The following is a 21,657-nucleotide window of genomic DNA, read 5'->3' on the forward strand; positions in this document are numbered from 1 at the left end:
ACGTGTTTGGGTTTCAGCGTATTCTTATTATATTTGTGAGATAAAGGTCATTTACAAATATTCATCATGTGATGGTGTATCAACACAAACACAAGTGTGTTTTAAAGACGTATCCTCGATCACGTGATCACATGAGGAAAACCGGCATTTGTTGCGCTTTTATTGGAACCTGCAGCTTAACTTTGATGGACCTGACGTGATGTTTCTGTGACTCTCGTAGTGAAGACCTGAAGCGATCAAACGCGCATCGATATATTATTTAAAAAAAAACAAGCTTATAATTATATATTGTTTTTCTGAATTGCGTAAAAAACACGTTTTGCTCTTTTTATTCTCGATTCATATGAACTTTGCCATGCATACACTGGAAGAGGCGGGAACTCAGATTGGCTGCTGTAAGTAAATAAGTAAGTAAGTAATTTGTATTTATATAGCGCTTTTCCAAACCAGGGTCACAAAGCGCTTAAACAATCAAAAGAATATTCAATAAAGATTATACTTTAAAGGTCAAGATATCACAGAAAACAACACAGGAGTTCCAGAAAATCAAGGAAAAGCCTGAACAAATAAAAACGTCTTAAGATGTTTCTTGAAGGAGTCAATGACTCCATCAAGCGCAAAGAGAGAGGAAGATCGTTCCAAAGCATAGGAGCAACAGTCTGGAAGGATTTTGACTTGTTAAGACATGAAAACAAACTGTTACAATAGTCCAAACGAGAAGACACAAACGCATGGATTATAAGCTCCAGATCATGTTACGACAACATTTTCCTAAATTTAGAGATTTTTCTCAGTTGAAGGAAACAGTTTCTGGTCAGTTTTCTGTAGTGTTGAACTAGAGACTTGTCTTTATCAAATACAACACCCAGGTTTCTCAGGCTCAAATGACAGACTGACCTAAGTCACCCAAGTACTGACTCGACCCTGCAACATTATCATCAGGAGCAATAGCCAAAGTTTAAGTTTTCCACCTTTAGCTGCAAAGTGTTTTCTTAGGCTATTGTTTGATTTCTAGCAAACAATTGACTAAGCTGTTCATCCTCTGGGGCTCAGTTAGATCAAAAGAGCAGTAGAGCTGGATGTCATCAGCAAAGATGTGGTAAGAAACATCAGGAAATCTCTGAATGATTTTACCAAGGGGAATCAAGTACAGCTAAAATAATAAAGGACCCAGAACAGAACCTTGAGGGACTCAACACAACAGATCTGCCGATTCAGACCTCATTTAATTTGTCACATACACTTACATACATTGACATACGCTGTGCATGTCAATCACATTTTTAACCAACCGCAATAACTATTTGATTCAATTCAATTCAATTCAATTCAATTTTTATTTAAAGTGTCTCATAACAAAGTTATCTCAAGACACTTTATAGTTGAAGTAAGACTATAGTGGAGAAAGGAAAAACAGATTCCAGCAATTGACATGCACAGCAGCCAATCTAAGCTCTCTTCACTATTTTCTTATATCATATTTTATTAAATCACGCGATCTACTAGCAGCAGCTTCGCGATCGACCGGTAGATCGCGATCAACTTACTGGGCACCCCTGATATAGTATAACGCGAGAATACGAGGCTGCATTTCCTTACTTGTAAGATCATGGGAAGGGTTTAATGCCAGGAGAACTTAAGGTCTTAATGAGTTAATTAGAGAAGTAGAGATGATAATAATTTCTAGAAATAAAATCTTAATATTATATTAAAAACATATTTTCTTTTATTAAAAGTACAAATCTTGATTGAAACTGAGTCTTCAAGTATCATAAGTCGTAAGTTAACTTTCAAAGAATTAAATTGTTGCCGTACATTTCCTTTACCAACACATCACTTTATTAAGCACTTTAAATTGACAACACAAGTGTTCAGTACATTACGAATTCTTGAGGGACTTCTGTACCACAGAGAGTTACAAATCTTTGAATTCATTCAATGAATGATCCAGATGGTTATCCATACATAGAAACTGAATATTTCAATTAAATCTTTTCACTGATTGTTTTTTGTTGCTACCAGACAGATAGACAGTGATACAGGAATTGTACATAGTTGGTGAAAATAAAAACAGAATTATAAAATATATGCACTGCATCAATAATGTTGGAAAACTATTAAAATAAATGTGACATTTTTGTGACGATAAAGACGATGAAGGTTCTTCAGTATGATTTTTCATACTAAAAATAGGAGGAGACATGACTGGCTTTTACTAGTGAAAATGGAACTGTAACATTTAATTAATTATTAACTCTTTAATATTAAATAATGATATTTTAATAAATAAGTATGTAAATAAGTAATAGTTATTTGTAAAGTGCCTTACCAGACCAGGGTCACAAAGCGCTTGAACAATCAAAAGCAATACAAGTTCAAAAATATCTACAAATTTAAAAACTCTAAAAGGCCAAGACAACATAAGACCAACACAGGAGTCCCAGAAGATTAGGGAAAAAGAAAAAAAATCATATAAATGTAATAGCATAATAATAATATATATATATCTTGTCATAAAATAAGGGACCATATTGAGAAATTAAGAAAATAACTTGAGCTACAGTTTTCTAAACAGTCATAAAAACCTATTTCTAAAAGAATAAACTTACCTTAAAAAGTTTTCTATTAGTTTAACAGATTTAATAAAGTATTAAAGTAATTCATGTTGTTTTTGAGACAAGAGAGAAAACCAGATGACCACTTCAAACAAGCACTAAAACAAATGAAAATAAGTCTGAGAGTGAGACCCGATCATTTCACCTGTTCAGACAAATTGCCCTAAACTGTTGTCCAGTGACGGCACTTACAGACACACACACACACACACACACACACACACACACACACACACACACACACACACACACACACACACACACACACACACACACACACACACACACACACACACACACACACACATACACACACACACATACACACACACACACACTCCTCATTCGACCTTGTTATCTCCTCAGCAGGACGTCAGACTGAAGCCCTGAATTGCCCCAAATATGGAGTTGCCATCTGATCAGCTGAGACCACAAATCTACCCAGATTTGACAATAAAAGTTCACAGAAAAAGTATTTTGGTTTAAAAAAAAAGTTTCGATCCGCAGTTTGGGGTTCATACAAAACACAGTGAACTTTTATTATATTTTTATTGTATTTTCACAGCATATATACATTTAAATATAACTATATTAACTGTAATTGTTGCAGTACATTATGAAAGTTGCTTAGGGAGTGGTGTGAGTGCTTAAAAATATATATATTTATAGTGTATAATATAATTATACATGACACCTGGTTTGGGTTTGACTTGTACTGTGATGTCAACTCATGTCGTTTCTTTTAATCTGCTCATTAAATTAAAAAAAGGAAAAACCTTGAAGCAGATTCAAAGTCATAAACAGACATAAAAGAGGTTTTTATTGCTGTCTTCTTGTTTTAGAATAACTTTTCACGCGAAGGCACCCCCAACAAAAACACACACCAACACCTCCCCTCATTGGTTATTGGTGCTCAGCCCCTCCTTTGACACCTATATAAACACCAGTGCAGGACTCACAATCTGAACCACACCGGCTCCTCAAGTCCACTTGAAATAATTACATTTCAATAACCTCAAATATACTCTGAACCTTTTTTTTGGGGTTTAACCACCATTTAATTTATTCTTTGATTTACTTTTACACATTTGTCTAATTTCAAACTTCAGTAAAACTTGATCATGGATCTCTATGACTTCTCGCTGCCTCTCTGCTCCGCCGACGACCTGTACGACGACCCCTGCTTCAACAACAGCGACTTGACCTTCTTCGACGACCTCGACGCTCACCTGACGGGGAAGACGGAGAACTTCCATCAGCACCACCAGCAGCAGCAGCACGTCCCCGTCGTCCGGCAGGAGGACGAGCACGTGCGGGCCCCCGGGGGCCTCCACCAGGCCGGGCGCTGCCTGCAGTGGGCGTGCAAGGCCTGCAAGAAGAAGACGACGCACGGCGACAGGAGGAAGGCCGCGACGATGAGGGAGAGGAGGAGACTCGGGAGGGTCAACGATGCGTTCGAGACCCTCAAGCGCTGCACGTCCTCCGGTCCCAACCAGCGGCTGGCCAAGGTGGAGATCCTCCGAAATGCCATCAGCTACATCGAGTCCTTGCAGGCGGTGCTGAGGGAAAACAACCCCAGCGACTTCTGTGCATCTCATGAAGAGAGGAACTCAAGTGTGTCCAGTTGCTCTGACAGCATGGTGAGTTCAAAGGCTGATCTGTTTGTATTATTTAATACCTCAAATCTCCTCGTCCTTAACTGATGAATATGTTTTGTGTTCAGATGGATCTCATCACAACATCCTCATACAAAGAGGAAGTCGTTGATTCTTCCTCCTGCAGCCGGAAAGTTGACGGTCAGTTCCTACTTTTGTTTTAGTCATGCTGTATTTCAGTTGGAACTCTATATCTGACATGTGTTTCCTTCTTTCTACAGATTTCTCAAGAGAGAAAAAGTCTCTGACGTCCAGCCTGGACTGTTTATCGAGTTTTGTGCAGCGCATCAACCCCGAGTCTGCGATGCTGGTCCCTCGGGGGGACCGTGCAGTTCCCAGGGGTCCCGGGTCGCCCCTGAACCCTCTCGAGGAGCCACACAGCATGTACGAGCTGCTGTGACACTGATGACTCAAGACGACTTTTGTAAATACGAGACTCTGATCCAATCCTGTTTTAATGGTCAAACATGTTTGTATTATTTATTTTTATTACAATTTAATAAAGTTTATTTATTACTCTATTTCAATCGTTCTGTGAATAGATTTTTGGGAAGTTCTTGGTCATCTGTTTAAAGTTTACAAACACAAACATACACAAGCAAACTCTTGCACTTGCACATATTCTCACACAAATTCACAAACACACACACTTGGACATACAAACAAACACATTATCTTGCATACACACATGTTCACACACACATGCTGGAACAAAAATAATGTTGCACACACACACATGTATATTAAGGCATACACACTTCTAAACACACACAAACACAATCCCACAACATACAGCACACATACAAACACATGCTCAAGCACGGACACAAACACTAAACACACAAAGACATACTGTATGTGCACAAAAAACTATGGGACACAGACCCAAACACACAAAGACACACTTGCACACAAACGTGTGATAAAACACAAGAACAAACCTTCAGGCATGCTGAAACACTGAAACATAGGTACAAGCACAAACAGACAGACACACTCGCACACATACACACCCTCAAACACAGCCACAAACACACAGACAAACCAATGCTTAAACACAAGCATGCCCAGAGCGAAAGACACACAAAACACATAAATACATACACACACAAGCACAAATGCACACCTACACAAAAAGATGCACACAAAACGCACACACACACAAGCACACTCGCACAACAACCAACACAAATGCACACACACTCACAACAGGCACAAACTTATTAAATGTATATTTAGTCCTCTTGCTCGACCACAATTGTCCTCTTAAGCCACGGACTGTGGTGTGAAGGCGAGTTAACACACGGCCACACACAGAGCGACCAGAACTGATCTCACATCAAATCTGCTGGATTCAAACCTGCGGCGGAGCCAAGCTTCATCGTTCCACACTGACCTCAACCGACACACACACACAGAGCACGACGTGATGAAGGCAGATTCATTTTATTTCTGGATCATGACATCATACAATACAAAGATGTAGAACTCTCCATCGTCTGTGACACAGACAGTAAGACGTCCAGTTGTGCTTGTTGTCCCGGCGCGTGCGTGCGGCCGACGCTGTCGGCGAGCTGACGCCTCACTTCCTGCGGCGAGAGTGAGCTCCTTTCTTGCTGCTGCACAGCGACAAAGAGAAACACGGTCAGATCCGACACACACTCGAGACAAACTTTTTTCAAAACCCACTGTTTCTGCAGCTCGTCGATGCGGTTTCTGAGGGAGATGACCTCGTATCTCTGCCTCTTCAGCTTCTCACAGTGGTCATATTTAATGGCCTCCAGGTCGTGCAGCAGCTCCCACATCTCCTTAGCTTTGTCCCTGACACAAACACAAACGTCAGATTCTCCCGCCAGAGTGATCCAGGCCAGACACTCCTCTCTCACTTCAGCATGTCGTCGCTGAGTGTGTCCACGCTCAGAGGATGACATCTCTCGGACAGCACCTTCTTCTTCTTCTCTCGCTCAGTCTGCTTCTTGCCTCTCCTGCCTTCAGCCTGACACAGGAGGACAACAGTTCACGTCCATCCTAGACGAGCTGGTGGAGAGGACTCACCCTCTGCAGGTGGCTGCTGTAGCCCGAGCCCATGCTGGACAAAGTCAACTTCTTCTTGGCCTCGTCGTCGGCTTTCCTCTGGGCATCGGCCTCCTCCTTCCTCTGTCGCTCCGCCTGATCGGTTCATACAAGCTCAGCTCAGATCTGCTGCTTCTTATCTTGAACTAATGAAGTGCGAGTGTGTTTACCTCCCGCCTGGCCTGCCGCTCTTTATCCTTCTCATTTCGAATCCTCTGCTGTTCGGATCGTTCGGCACGTCGCTTCTCCTGTGAGCACACCGGACCAGACAGTTAGGCTTCGTTTTTTTTTGGAACAATCATCAGTTTTCCAGGAAACACATAATAAAATACAAACAATTGTGTTTTTTCTCATGTGCTTTCATTATTAGACTCATTCTTGTGTATAAATCAAGACATAAAACTTGAGTCTATGTTGTAGCTGGTACTCGACAGTGTTAAACAATGTTAAAAAATGAATGCGAAAAAGAAGTTGAATTGCATTTAACATAAAATGTTCCTGGTATAAAACAACTTTGAACATGTATCCATAGTAATACACGTTGTCTGAGTTAGGATCTGTCAGTTTTGGTTTTTGACAGATTTTGTCAATAGATTCTGACTCACTAATGTCATAAAAAACTATCATAAAGAAAGTAATGATAATTTACTTATTGTTGTTTCTTTTATGCTTCACGTTTTTTCATTTTATAAACATTTTTACAATTTTTATTTTTGCTAAAAAGAAAATGCCCTAAATTGTCACCTTTATTAAAAAATATATATATTATATATATTTGTTTAGATATTATTTATTAATATAATATATATATATAAAACATAAAATATTCTCCTTATCCTAAAATCACACATCATTATTCAAAAATCTACATTGGTGTTTATTTAACATTCAGATTTTAAGTTAAGATTCATATTTGATAATTGTTTTAACCAGAGGAGAAGCCTGTGTCTATCTATCGATTGATCATCTGATTGTTAAAGATTCACATGTCAATCATCATGAAACTACATCATCTGCTCATAAATAGTTTCAGACACTGAAACGTACGATTCTCTCTTTGAGCGCGATGAGCTCTTCTTCCTCCTTCTTCCTGCACTCAAAGTGAGCGTCGATCAGCGACTGCAGCTCCACCAGGTCTTTGTTCTGACGTTTCTTCTGGATGTCCTGAGAAAGTAATGAGAGTTAAAGTTAGGTTCATTTATTGGTAAACTATCTGCTTTGATCTGGAGGCGTGGCTTAGAAGAGAATTTAGAAGGACAAAAAACCCAATCAGATAGAGCTTTTACAGTACATGGACATTATTTTTTATAAAGTTCTCCCTGTCTGAAATCTCGGCGAACGAGAGGTTACGAGAGTGTAGTCCATTATGACGTAATAATAGTCTTCACTCTTCCTCCAGCCAGCTGTAATCATGCCCCGCTTTGTTTATACAACGAGTCCCTTGAAGGCGGAGACTTCCGGGATTAATGAGATGTGGTGACAAGCTTGACCAATCACAACAGAGTGGGTGTGGAGGCGTGGCCTAGAGGGGATTAACTTTAAATAAAAAATGGATTTTATTTTGAAAATCCACTCTTATAGAGCTCTTATGTTGACATTATTCTCTCTTACATCTTACACTATTATAGGAGCTGAAATATTCAGATTACATTTTATGTGCAATTTAATTGTTTTAATAAGTTAAATAAAACTTACATCAAAGTCCACTTTCTCCCCGTCAGGTATCTTTGGGGCAGATGGTCTACATGACAAGAAGATATCATCAACAAACAAAGACATTATATTAAGCCGCTTAAACGCTAAACTAAATACTCACTTAAATTTGGGCTTCTCCTCTGGAAGAAGAGCGAGGAAAGGCGCAGAGAAGAAGATGAAAGAGTTAGAGACGGAAAGGTTGATCGTTCACCAAAATAGTTTGTGTTAATGAGGGAAGATCCTGGCTGTTAAATCTGAGGGCTGCTAGTGTCACACCTGTCGCTGAAATCTAGTCTCTCAGCGTCTCCGTGTTGTCAGTGGGTTGGTTTATTATGGAGGAATATTTAATAGTTCAATCTCACCAGGAAGCCTGTAATCATTGTTAAAAACGCTGGAGGAAACGGCTTTAAATAATCAGTTTGATGTAGTTTGGGATTGCCATTTTTTAGGATCCTTAAAGGAGCAGACAAGGCGGGAAGGAAGAAAGCAGGCAAAGCAACATGGACTGGGCAGGAAATACAAAGTACCATCTTGATCTCCCTCGTCCGCTGGTACGACACATTCATGCAAAGAAGAGAAAAGCAGAGTTGAGCAGTGAAACTAGTGAGTCCTGACTCTCCTCCTGTCAACGCCGGAGATTTTAGACGACACAGTTTCTTTGAGAGAGACTTGAGAACATTTTGGACATCATGCAAAAATACTGTCAGGACTATCTCACTTGATTGAAAAGTAAAAGATGATAATCTACCTTTTTTAAAGATACATTCTAGGAAATGTTACTTAAACTGAAATATTTATTCTGCAAAAAATTATGAAAAAATTTAACGATATGTTACAATATCCTAGTTGAAGAATTGAAGATTAAATGTTGACCTTAATACATACTTAATAAAAATAACTTAACCCTCAGTGTCACCACTGTTTCAAAATTATATTTAAATGTACAGAAAATGCAGACTCTATATTTGAAGGCTGGACAAACTTTTAAACTATAATGAGGACATTTTAGTTAATAAATACTTCATCAAGAAAAAAAAAAGTAAAACAATATATGTATAGATAAATATTTAATGACCTTCAGGGGGATTTCGATATCAGTTTAGTAATGCAAAATATAAAAAACAAATCAAAAGAGAAAAAGTCAAATTATTAAGAGAAACATAGCATCTAATGTGTTTAATCTTAAAACTTTAAATTTTAGACTCAAAGTGAAAGATTTTATGAGAGAATTTTATGATATAATACAAAGTTTACAGAATTTACGGAAAAAATAATAATAAAAAGGAATTTATTTTTCATTTCTTATAAAGAAACGAGGAATTCTCTGCATTTATTGAACAAATGAAATGACGACAGACTAATTAATTTACTTCCAGTAATAAATGGTAAATACTTTCTTTTTACTTCAACATTCTTTGATTTTCAACATTTGTCTGCTGGGTGTCAACGGACACACATTACTGAGGTCGCCGTGGATGAAACTGACTGATCTGGGTTAAGTTTGTGAGACCATGAGGATAAAAAGACAGATAGTGAACATACCTTCCTCTTCATAGCCGTCTGCATGCAGCAAGCGTCCAAAGCAAGAGCAGAACAGAAAACATTAGCCACCAGACGTGTTGCTGGGCAGCGTCTGACTCTTTGTAGAGCAGAACTCTGAAGCCACTTTTAAACTCGGTGCAAACATGAAGGACAGGACCGTGGATGACACTGCAAAAGCCCCTTGACGCAGTAGCTACATAATAAATAGCTAAATAATTACTTGGTAAATAAAAATATATATAAATATATATATATAAATATATATATATTGTTACACTTTAGCGTCTCTTGTTGTTGTTAACAACTCAACTGCCAACTGACAATGTATTTATGACTTCTGTCCTTCATGTCAGTGCTGAAGAACGTCCTTCATAAGAGATGAAGCAGCACCATGGAAGCATCAGCTGCACAAGCGTGAACACGGCCAGGGCTTCTGCAGTGACTTCCGTAACATGAGACACCGGACTACTTTGAAAGAACCATTTGAATAACAAAGTAACATGTACAGGGAATCATCAGGAACATGTGACTTGTCATCACACAAATGTAAATGCTAATACATCTGTCCGTCTACACACAGAAAGAAGCTACACATGGAGATTAAAGGAGGTGAAGGAACAGATTTTACATGAGTCGAACTTTGATCCAGCAATTGGAAAGAATTATCCTGATCATTTCATGTAAAAGTCGTTCTCTTCCTCTTCCTTTTTTTTCACAAAACAGACGGTTGGATGAATTATTCAAGTTCTTTAACAGATGCTGATGTAATGATACTCATTATCATCTAGTTCATTGCAGGTTAAAACATGGAAATATAAAAGAAAACAATGCCTTCTCAGGTGTAAGTTATGAAGAGGAAGCTAAACCTGTGGAGAGGTGCTACATAGACGCTGGTGCAGGACACGATTGCACAACTGCAGACGAGACTATGAGTCCAGACAAGACTTGAAATGTTTAAAAACGCAAATATACTGGGTTGTTTGTAATGAATTTCATTTTGCAGATATGACGTTTTTTTCAAAATAAATACAAGAATGTCATAAAGTATTATGATCTTCTGATTCAGTAATATGTGGTTTTGTTTACATTTTTGTTTCTTTATATGAGGGTTTGAATCATAATATATTGCCTCAGCTGTGCAGAGCAAGAGGGAGAGAACACCATGGATTGATAATAATGTTTAATAACATCATAGTGTCCCTTTATTTTTAATGTTTTATTATATACAAGTGAGCATATCTATTAACATGGTATCACTATTTCACAATCTCTTTTCGTTATTCATGTCAATATTTTAATCTTTTTTTTTTAGTTACTTCCAAGTTCTTGTCAGACCCAGAGCTTGCAGTAGCGTGCAGTGTGCAGAAGTGTCGCCGACAGCAGGGCTCCTGCAGGAGAAGGGGGGGTCAGAGCGCCCGAGCCACGTACCTTCCTCCTCTTGAACCACCTCCTCTGGCTCTGTTTCTTCGGGCTCTACCTGGGCCTCCGCCTCAGGGGCTACTTCTACTTCTACTACCTCCTCCTGGGCTACGGGCACGCAGCATGCACCAAACCGCCGAGGTGGGTGGGGGGTGATGGAGACCACAGACATGACAGAGCCATTAGAAACCAGAAGTGACAGATTACTTTAGTTACACAGACGACTGATGGAAGAGCGACGGACAGCACTGCTGGAGAACAGAGAGAGAGAAACACATGATGGTGACCATGATGATGATGATGATGATGACGACGATGAGTCATGTGACCTCCTTCCCTCTGGTTATGACAGACCTGGTCAAAGTAACTAGACAAGCGTCTGACAGCTGAATTAGAATTTTATTTATTTACTTTTATTCATTAATTCAACTTTAAACAAAATCATATTCACTTTTTATTTGTTCTTTTTGTGAGTTTCTTTTTCGTCAAAATAATTGATATACATTTTAAAATATATGTTTTTGAAAATCATACATTTTGTTATAGTATTTTATATATAAAAAGATTACAAGTGTAGCTTATTTAGAATAATTATCTCTCTTTAGGTTTTATTTCTTCTTTCTATTGGATTGACAGTCCCTTACCACAGTTACAAAATATAATGTGGCCCTGAGGGAATTGAATTGCAGACCCCTGGGCTTTGCTGCTTTAACAATAAAGAAAGTTATTTTATTATTTTATAATTCCAATAAAGACACCTTATTTAGCCCAACACCATTTTAGTGGGAACAATGTGTCTCTTGTGAAATCTAGCTACTAAAAATTATACAATTTGCCTCTCACATGTATGTTGTTATGTTGTATACTATAAATAAGTAAATGTATAAATAATTAAATAAATGTATAAATAAATGTCAAAAGAAATGAAATACTTCTGATTTTATTTTTGTTGAAGAACCATGCTTTTCTGTATAAATATATACATTTATTTATACATTTATTAATGTTTTTATACATTTATAATAAATATATTTATTTAATTTGTTCTGTTGTGAGTAAAATTGAGGATTTATAACAGAAATGGGCAAACTTGTGGCAGAGTAGTTGTTGTTGTTAAATGTTTCTGACAGCTAATCATTTTATTCATTTATTTATCATTGTACTAAAAATAAAACTTCCTTGAGTTCATCGTTAGGACTTTCCCCCGTTTTTTTGTATTCGTCTTTTTGGTGAATATTTTTCCCTAATAATAATAGTTAATATTGTGATCATATTAAGAAAGAAAAAATATTTGATATCCTTAAAAAACGTTTTTAATGAAATGTTTATAAATATTTTATAGTCACTGTGAGGTTTATTTTATGTATTTGAAGCTTATTTTTCTTTATATTTTGTCTCTTTGCTCATCTCTTTAAGAGCTTTTATATAATACGAAAACGTAATTGTCAGCGCCTGATTAAGAAGCTACTTTTAAGACGTGATTCCCACTCAGTCTCACGAATCAACAGGAAGTATTTTTACCCTGAACTTGTTTTGACATCAATAATATACTAAAGTTGAAGGAGGTCAATGACGAGGCCACAGCGCTGATGTCATAGATACAGATGTAAACATGTCACCTGACAAGAAAATAAACTCTTTATTTTCTTGTCATTCAAGTGGTAACAAACATCACTCGCTCAGAACTACCACACCCTTAACTTGGAAGTGTTTGAGTGACAGCTGGGTGTTAGTCTGGTTTCTCTGTTGTGCTTCTAATAACATTATTAATGTAGTGCTTTGATTTGACCTGACAGAGTAAAGATGTACCACAACTACATGTGATGGTGGAGTAAACTAACGTCTGTGACGTGTTAGCTATCACTGACCCGGGATCTGCTGTCTGTGTCAAACACTTCAACTTAAGCGTGACGAAACAAATTAGTCTTTCAACGATCAATTCAGTCATGTTTACCTTCTTCATCTTTAGTGTTGGGAAGAAAACATAGAGAGAGTGTTAGAGGCGGACATGGCAATCTTGTTCAAACAAACCCTGACGGTTTATTGTGTTGCAATCTTTATTTAATTCTCATATGAAACTGACTGGAGGCTTTAGTAAAACATGAATTCATTGATATGGTGCACTTATATTTTATTTTTTATTTAAACTAATGTTTAAATCAATGATCTGAAAGTGTGATCCAGGACACAAGAGTAGATGAAGGTTTTCTCCAACCAGTCAAAGACAGTAACAAGCATTTTAACCAAATTAACCTTTATTTAGCAATGTGTAGAGAATGTTAAAAATTGTGTTTTATAATCTCCACCAAACTAATGAAAATAAATAAATACTAAATAAAGTTATTTTCCTTAAATAATCAACATCAATAGATATTAAAATTAATTGAATATATGTTGTTCTACTTACCCTCGTATTGATCCCTGGAATAAAATGCATAATTAGGTGATTGACGACGAGTATTTCACGATGAATTCATGTGTGTAAGTGTGTGCGGCAACTCACGCGTCCTCGACGTCAGACATGGTGACAGCAGAGACTTCACACCTGCAGAGACACATGTCGTACGATCAGACGGTTGGCAGGTAAACTTGAATGATGTCGAAGCATTTACTCAAGATTCTTAGATTTATTCTGGGATCTTAAAACAATCCAGAATAACATGTGATTGAAATCTTTGGTCTCCAAAGACCTCATTGATTGTTTGGAATAATGCTGCAAACAAGTGGAGTCAGATCATCCATGTTGGAAACACTTAAGCTTATTTTCTAGCAACCCTCAAACAATGACAGACAACCACACATTTGCCACCTAAACTGTGTAAGATTAGTGTTATTGATCACATTATAGACATCATCTTGTCCCTGATCCTTGAACCAGGGACAACACAAGGGGTAACACAGACAGATTTGTTTTCGGGCGTCGGGGTCACATTGAACCTGATATAACGCAAGGGTTAAAATATCTACATAGATATATGCATACAATGCATTTTATTTAGGTTGGGGAAATCCGGATTAATGATGATGAGGATAAAACAAGAATTATCTGGTCACGATTAACTATTTTAACTACAACTAGTAAAACCATAAAACATTTAAAAAAAAAGGAAAATCAGTTCTTTATATTTAATTGTATAGTAATCTCAGCTTTGACAACTAAATAACATTGACTCAGATGATATTACCCAATGATATAACTGGTATTAGGAGTTAAACCAAGAGCCAAATGATCAAGTAAAACTAGCTACTCAACTCATGTCCTGAGTACACCCCCTTTTGAAAGGTATTTTTTTTACAAACGTAACTTATTTGACAAACCTACTGAGTCCATTGACAAGGCATCAAACCTCCAGCGACCTCTCGCCCTGGATTAGTGGTTAACATATTGAATTTACAAACTGATTAACAAACCTCTTTAATCGCATTGTCTAGGACTTAAAACCTATTTTGTCAAATAATCTCCAATTCTTTCACCCAACAAGTACAAGAAAAAAAGTATTGCTTGTGTCTAGTTCTCCTGAGGTTTCTGCCAATGCAACAGTTCCATTCTGTCATGTTCATCAAAGCAATAAAAAAGCAATAATCTCATAATATGAAAACAGTAATGGGTCACTAATGCAATTCATCCAATGACTCCCATGATGCACTGAAAATAAAACGACAAAGTCAGTTTAAAAATGAATCCTGTTATATTTGTAAGAGTCTGACTATAATAGTAACTGAATATTTAAAGGACACTTCATCCACTTTTAAGTTGGAAACAAGGACTCCAGTTCGGTACGACGGCTACACTTAGAAAGCAAATGTCAAAGTGTGGTGGTTACACGTCGGTAAGACTATAATTACTGGACTGGATCAAACACTGCGAGCAGAGATATTCTATTCAAGGAACACAACTCCAATCATCCCACAAGAGGATTCCAGAGATAGAAGTCGGAGCGTCAAGGCCGGAGCGGAGACAAGGAGCGGTTTTATCTTGAGCCAAATTTGGGAGGATTTCAAGTCCCTCTGTGTGCGAGTGCATCCTGCTTGATATATATAAAGTATATCTTTGGATGACTCCTTCACACTCTGTGGTGGGCACAGCTGCAGTGGAATCAAAGGATTAGTCCTGGATCAGATTTCTACCCATCAGCTGAGGAACGGTGTCCAAATAGCCACTTTAATCCCCAGGCTCGGAGCTCAGAGAGGACCGGCCGGGGAACCAATCGGCTTCATCCTCCATCAAAATGAGCTCTTGTGGCGGCCTTACAGCTGACGGCGGGCTCACCTGCGAGCCCCCGGCCTTCACCGCATACCGACACCTCAGCACGCCGTTTATCTGGTGGATGCTCATGTTCTTTTTAATACGCATGGATACACGAGTCTTTGTGGATATCAAAGTTTAGGAGACGGTCCAGGACTGAACAAACATAGAGATGATTCGGTTCATTCAATTCTACTCCACCTGTACACCAATGTGATAAAACCACTCACTGCCACTAATGGGGATGAGATCATCATCATTTCTAGAACATCAAACTTATTTTTATATCAATAATATTCATAATATGAACGTAGATTTACAGTTAATAAAGCAATTCTATTCTCTTTTAAGCAAAATAGCATTTTTTTATTACATTTTTAAGGTGTAAAACAATTTTTAACTTTTGTTTTTATTCAAAGGCAATATGATAATTGATAGGTTGTTCAATATACAACATTTAAGGTCGGTAGGTAGAACTTTATTGTCTACTTTGGGAAATTGTTTTTTCCAATAAGCCACAGCAATTTTTCATAAACAATAAATCAAAATAAAATAAGAACAAGAAAAAAAGAGAAATAAAGAGAAAGTACAAGACGATACAATCTAAGTCTAAAGATAAAGAACATATAAAGATAAGAACATATAACACATTATCAAGAATATATATATATATATTGAGATAAGACAAGCTGTGTCTGTGACTTTCTTTAAAAGTCTTTTGAATACATACTTTTGCTGACTTCAAATATTCGATTGCATTTTATTCTACTATCTAATATTGATCTCCATAGAACCTGTTTAGTTTTCTGATTAATGATTTATATTCTGTCTTATGTAAATCCCTTTGTGAGCCTGAACGGTGCTACATAAATAAAGATGATTATAGTTATATTTATTGAATTAAGTTTCTCTAATATGCCTTTGTTTATATTGAAGTGGACATTAATATTTACCGAAGCACTTGTTGGTGTAAGAGTATGAATCGGAGCTGTGAACACGGACCGTAAAAACATGATACCATGGCGACATGAAGTGACATTTTTATTAGTCGACGTGAGTTCAGGACCCTGCGCTCCTGTCCTGCACTGACAGACTGTTAACTATCCTCTGACATGAACGACGGGTTCCACACGAGCGCACTCCTGTTACTGGGGTTACGACCTGCTGCTCGCCAGGAAACATACTTTTCATGGAACATGCAAATACATAAACAGGTAAAAAGGGGAGTCAGATCAAGTTAAAGATGAAGTATAGATCTGCTGCCCCAGATGTTTCTTCAAATATGAATCTGAAAAGAGTCTCACCTCAGAGAAGAAGAGCGGCTCCTCTGAAGAGGGATGGACTGTACGAGTGTGCCGGCTCCGCTCAGAGAACAAGTCCTTGTGTTCTGCTGATACTTGAGCTCATCACGTCCTTATTGGCTGTACATGACAGCGAGGTGTGTGTGTGTGTGTGTAGGGGACACAAAAATGGGGAGGGCCCGGGGTGGTCTCCATGACCCTGGAGAAGGAGATGGATGAAATGCTGTGGATGGAAGAGGAGGGCTCAGGTTTTGGAAAGGAGCAGCTGAGAAGCTTCTGTTGCTAAATTTACAGCGATTGAAGGCTGAGAGGGGTTACACATCCGCTTGGCATCCAGACAATGGAGGGAAAGTGTTTGTGTGTTGGTCACTCTGACCACCAGTCTGATCAATCGACTGGGGAACTAAGAGTTTTTCTGTCGTCTGAGCGATACCGCCACTCAAGATACCACCTGAGATACAACAAGAAAATTAAATTCCAGCTTCTTGTTCAAGCCAGAGTAGAGTTTCATTTTTTCATAAACATTTTTATTTGGTCATTTATATGGTGTCTAACATGCGTGAGATATTTTCCCACACAAGGTAGACGAGATAAAAGAGAATTCTTGTGGGGACTGAAGGGAGTTGGTTAACACCCATGGAGCCTGACAGTGAATAGCTTTTGGATTATTGGGAACTTTAATTAGAAGTTACTGTCTGTTGCCCCCTGACTTTCCAATTAAATTGTCTGAACATGTTCCAAGTTCCCTCGGCCAACAATAGTGAGCGTGTTGTTCTCTGTGTGTGATCCTGACAATAAAGTGTCTTGAATCAAAATACAAGTGATAGATTGACAGTACAGGGGAGTAAACCTGTTCTCAGAACACATTGTTATCACACGCTACCATTTTCCATGGTTTATTTTTAATGACGAGTTTTGGAAAACGTGTTGGAGATATAAAGAGAGAAACACACAGCGAGCGCAGACCTCCACCAGGTTTTTTGAATTAACAATATGATTTTTAGCATTGAAATACATATTTTAATAAGATTAATTGTACAGTATGTGACAGCGGCACAACACACAAAGTAAGAAGAAAGAAAGTCGGTGTAGCTTGAGCTTTTTTTTGTGAAAAGAGGACTAAAAAATCCTTCAAAAGATTCATGGATCCAGATGGTAATTCAGAACACCACCAACATGTAATAATCTGACTCTTCTTTATTTAAACTTCATTGAAAGAGTAATTTTTGAAAGACAGATGAAAGAACAGATGGAAGAACAAATGGAAGAACAAATACTGATGTTCATGTAACAATTATTTTCTCAAGGTGCTACAAACTTAACTATAAAGCCATTTTATTAAATGGAAACAATATCTAAACATTCCAAATATGTTTTTATTTAAAAAAGAAACAATACAAATGACTTATATCTTCTCATACTTCCAAACCTGAAGCATGTGGGCCAGAACTTGCTTTCCTTTCTTAAGACCTGCATGAGCAAGAAATAAAAAAATAAAAAATGTATTGTATGTATATAGAGACTAGAGGTTATTATATTTACCAGTCAGCATACACAAGATGAACATGTATTTAAACACTGTTATTAAATGTCATGATTACTGATGATTGATGGCTTTTACTTTGATTTTCTGCCTTTGTGTCTTCAAAATTAAAAAAAAAACATGTTTTCCATCTGAATATGTGCAAACACACAGAACCTTGTCATTTGTTATATGACTGAAAGTACAGTACATTAGTGCAGTTATTATAGAATTGACATTCTATTAAATAAAATTAAATGCATGTAATTTGTTATGATACAAATGTCCAGATCATTATTTCTTGTTAAAAAATATAAATATTTTTTAGTTATAAATGGATAATTGAAAAACAATAATAATCAGTTTACACCGGAGACCTTAAAAACCTTAATCTAAATTTTTTCTTTTAAATTATCATATGCATTTATTCGAGTAACAATACATACACTTAAACACATAATGTGAGGTTCCAAAATAATTATTGAGTATATAATGTGGTGTATGACGATTTATTTTTAAATATTTGTAGGATCCCAATTTTCGTCCTGAAGAGGGCAGTAGAGGGTTAAGCTTTCTGCTTTTAAAACCATCCTGTCACTCAATACATTGAGGATGTGTCTCATTGTTTTGTAATTAAGATGAATATATAGGAATATATATGAAGATGAACATGTCCGTAAGATTTAAGAAGTAAAATGTTTCCTGACATCCTGCAGAGGATCTTAAGTGTATTGTTTTATCAAAAGTATTATATGAAAACCTCTTGCTTCCTGGAGTTGCTGTAAATCAGACACATTTAAGATTCGGTGTATAAAATGATTGATTGATATATTTGCCAATGCATTTAAAGTTGTATTTCAATGGATTTCACTTTACACATGTTTTGGGAGTAAGCCTTAACATCCCACATTGGAAAAATAAATACAATTTATATGTTTCGAACTGAAGAACAAACGAACGAACTAAAACAGAAGCTGTTTATTCCTGCCTTAAAGGCCAAAAAAACAACACAATAACGTGTTCCAAGAACTCGTTTTTAGCGCCTACTAGAGTACGAATGTGGTAACATCATAACAAGATTGTGGCTTCTTGAAAGTTTTGGTTGGTGTTCATGTGAGTGCAGACATAACCTCAGCAGCACTACATTGTCTAGTTTAAAATAGTTCATTTTATAAGCATTGTTAGCATAACACTGTACATTTTTTTTTTTTACCAAAATTCAAAACACTGTGATATTGATGTACCTTTATTATTCTGACATTGGGGCCATTATGACCAAGGATTACATGATAAATTAAATATAAATAAACTTCTGTAGCTGTGTAGATTTACCATACAAATGTCCTCTGATATTAAAAAGATGTTTAGATATAATTATAATAATCTTAAATAACAAATTTCACAGGTGAAGCTATTTTAAAGAGACGTTTTGAAATGTCTATTTGCATCTGTGAAAAATCCTTTCGTGACTGAGGTCATTCGCCCACTGGCCAGTTCCATCAGCAGCTAATCTCAGATGGGAACAGTCCATCAACACTGCGGAGGCTAACTGGGAAGTAATACAATAAGAGAGTCTGAGGTTTGAAACTCAAATGAAGTTTACTCATTGAAAGAAGCCAAAACATGTGGAAAACTTTAGCTGGTCTTCAAATCTTTGTTATTAACCACATATCCTGATGACTGACGCGGCAGCGCTACAGAGCGCTGGAGCCAGCTGACATATTTGAGCGATGTGGAGCGCGAACACAAAGGTCACGGGGTCATCCACACACTAAGCATCAAAGTTCACAACAAAATACAGATCATCTCTTGCAGCGTCATGAGCTGCCAAAAATATGCCTTTAATAACATGAAACAGCACTTCTGGTCAGAAGTTGTGAAAATAATACATTTATGACCAACAGAAACTAAACTTAAAATACTGTTTGTCGTTTGCTGTCTGTGCTCTCCTTGCAGCAAACTCATCATTTTTAAAATGGTTAAAACGAGATTCTGCTCAAGTGAATCTGGATTTTTTTAAATATTTAATATCTGGACATCATCCATTCTCACTACAACATTTATCACCGCGTCTAAACATTCCTCAGAGCCGTCAGAAGGAACAAAGACACCGTCCAAGTGTTGTTATATTTATTTATTTTTCAAAAACCAACACTTTTCAAGGCATCTCAGGGCTTGTGTAGTGATGTGCTGACGAAGCTTCGTGAAGCAGTGTTTTGTTTTGTTTTTTCCCAGCAGATGGTCTCCTCAGTTTAAGAATGATGTGAAGTTTCAGTGATATACTGTAGCTGTTTAAGCAATAGAGCTTGTATTGCCACCTAGTGGGCTCTGAAGATAAAGATACTGCTCAGCACATCACTAGGTTTGTGTCAATATTAATATTAAATATTTGTTTAAAGGTAACTTTATTTTGATTAAAAATAAATAAATAATAATAGCCCTCATGATGTCTTATTGTAGTGTGAAAAGTTTCTTTGTGCAAATTAATTTAGTTTCATTTAAAAAAAAAACACGTATCATCTCTCCACAGATGCTCTTGTAAACTGGCTTTTGTTCGAGTAGATACATTTCGATCTCGTGGTTTGAAGAGCTCTTTTACAAAACCTGATTTTCACCACTTTAAGAGAACACGATAGAATTCTATTCTCTTCCATAATGAACTTTTCAGTCATTTTTCCCATATGCTGCATTTTCTTTGTAAAAGGAAGTGCAGTCGTTCGCTTTTAATTACATCACTTTCCATGTACCCAAAAAAACAAAACATCTGCATGAAAGGTTGAGCAACATCACATGTAGAGTTGGAATTCTGCAGTGATCCCACCCACTCACAGCCCAATTGGGAATAATGTATCAGTTTAGAGGATGTGAACTCCAACTAGCTGTATAAAAGATGGGTGACCCTGTGGATACAACAAAGGAACAGAACTTTAAGCTCATATTCTAATTGAAAGCCTTATTATTCTTATTATTATTTTGGATCATCAGGTACACTCAAAAGGCAACTAGTATGAAAACCCACCTCTCACATGTTTCAAATGTTAAGGTCTTCCTCTCCAAGATGCAGTAAGTCCCTCATCATGATGATGTTTTTAACTTATTAATTTATAAAGTTCTCTTCGGTCTGAAATCTAAGCGAACTAGAGGTTATGAGAGCGGGGTTCATTATGATGTAATAATGGCTTCACTCCTCCTCCAGCCAGCTGTAATCACATCCTGCTTTGTTTATACAATGAGGCCCTTTGGAGGTAGAGACTTCGGGGTTGGTAAAGCGTTGTGACAAACCTGTGTTTGACCAATCACAGCAGAGTGGGTGTGGTTATGGTAAACAAGAGTTTACCTCCAGAAAAAGGAAGTGTTTCAGAGGGCGGGGCTTAAGAACATTTTCTAATGTAAATATTTGAATGAAAATAGAGTTTTGTACCAGCAGACACATACTGATGATACAATAGAGGTCAAACATCTTCTTAAGATACACTTAAATTAACACATTAGTTGCCCTTAATGGATATTTATGTCTTGACTAGAGTTTCATTATGTTTAGATAGTTTATAGCATTATGAAAGATGCTGAAGGTTAATGTTTTACTTTT

At 37.1% G+C, this 21,657-nt stretch overlaps 2 protein-coding genes and 1 long non-coding RNA gene across 5 annotated transcripts; 1 reads left to right on the forward strand and 2 right to left on the reverse strand.

The window, feature by feature from the left end:
• The first annotated feature begins 3,635 nt into the window (after positions 1 to 3,635).
• On the forward strand, positions 3,636 to 4,791 carry LOC148077661 (myoblast determination protein 1 homolog). Its single transcript, XM_087794353.1, has 3 exons — positions 3,636 to 4,255; positions 4,339 to 4,411; positions 4,492 to 4,791. The coding sequence occupies exons 1-3, from the start codon at positions 3,737 to 3,739 to the stop codon at positions 4,668 to 4,670; spliced, it is 771 nt and encodes a 256-aa protein (XP_087650479.1). The 5' UTR covers positions 3,636 to 3,736; the 3' UTR covers positions 4,671 to 4,791.
• A 909-nt stretch (positions 4,792 to 5,700) lies between these two features.
• LOC148077662 (troponin T, fast skeletal muscle isoforms-like) lies at positions 5,701 to 11,186 on the reverse strand. Of its 3 annotated transcripts, XM_087794350.1 has the most exons (11): positions 11,009 to 11,186; positions 9,581 to 9,598; positions 8,566 to 8,586; positions 8,160 to 8,178; positions 8,039 to 8,084; positions 7,391 to 7,507; positions 6,514 to 6,591; positions 6,326 to 6,439; positions 6,157 to 6,266; positions 5,960 to 6,091; positions 5,701 to 5,889 (listed from the first exon to the last, which is right to left on the reverse strand). In XM_087794350.1, exons 1-11 carry the CDS (start codon positions 11,169 to 11,171, stop codon positions 5,853 to 5,855), a joined length of 855 nt encoding a protein of 284 aa, XP_087650476.1. In that variant the 5' UTR covers positions 11,172 to 11,186; the 3' UTR covers positions 5,701 to 5,852. The 3 variants fall into 3 exon arrangements, with proteins under 3 accessions (XP_087650476.1, XP_087650477.1, XP_087650478.1); XM_087794351.1 differs by lacking the exon at positions 8,566 to 8,586; XM_087794352.1 differs by lacking the exons at positions 8,566 to 8,586; positions 9,581 to 9,598.
• A 2,220-nt stretch (positions 11,187 to 13,406) lies between these two features.
• Positions 13,407 to 16,876, reverse strand: LOC148077663 (uncharacterized). Its single transcript, XR_015711473.1, has 3 exons — positions 16,550 to 16,876; positions 13,503 to 13,544; positions 13,407 to 13,420 (listed from the first exon to the last, which is right to left on the reverse strand). It is a non-coding gene; the product is annotated as an uncharacterized LOC148077663 (long non-coding RNA).
• Positions 16,877 to 21,657: the final 4,781 nt, after the last annotated feature.

Source organism: Callionymus lyra, chromosome 6 (genome assembly GCF_982586985.1).
Source record: "Callionymus lyra chromosome 6, fCalLyr1.hap1.1, whole genome shotgun sequence".
Taxonomy (NCBI): Eukaryota; Metazoa; Chordata; class Actinopteri; order Syngnathiformes; family Callionymidae; genus Callionymus; species Callionymus lyra.

Coding starts and splice junctions, on each gene's coding strand:
- LOC148077661 (XM_087794353.1), top strand. CDS start 3,737: ATGGATCTCTATGACTTCTCGCTGCCTCTCTGCTCCGCCGACGACCTG. Junction 4,256..4,338: donor CCAGTTGCTCTGACAGCATG/GTGAGTTCAAAG, acceptor TTTTGTGTTCAG/ATGGATCTCATCACAACATC. Junction 4,412..4,491: donor CTGCAGCCGGAAAGTTGACG/GTCAGTTCCTAC, acceptor TTCTTTCTACAG/ATTTCTCAAGAGAGAAAAAG.
- LOC148077662 (XM_087794350.1), bottom strand. CDS start 11,171: ATGTCTGTGGTCTCCATCACCCCCCACCCACCTCGGCGGTTTGGTGCA. Junction 6,592..7,390: donor TCGCGCTCAAAGAGAGAATC/GTACGTTTCAGT, acceptor GTGTGCTCACAG/GAGAAGCGACGTGCCGAACG. Junction 5,890..5,959: donor ATCGACGAGCTGCAGAAACA/GTGGGTTTTGAA, acceptor GTCGCTGTGCAG/CAGCAAGAAAGGAGCTCACT.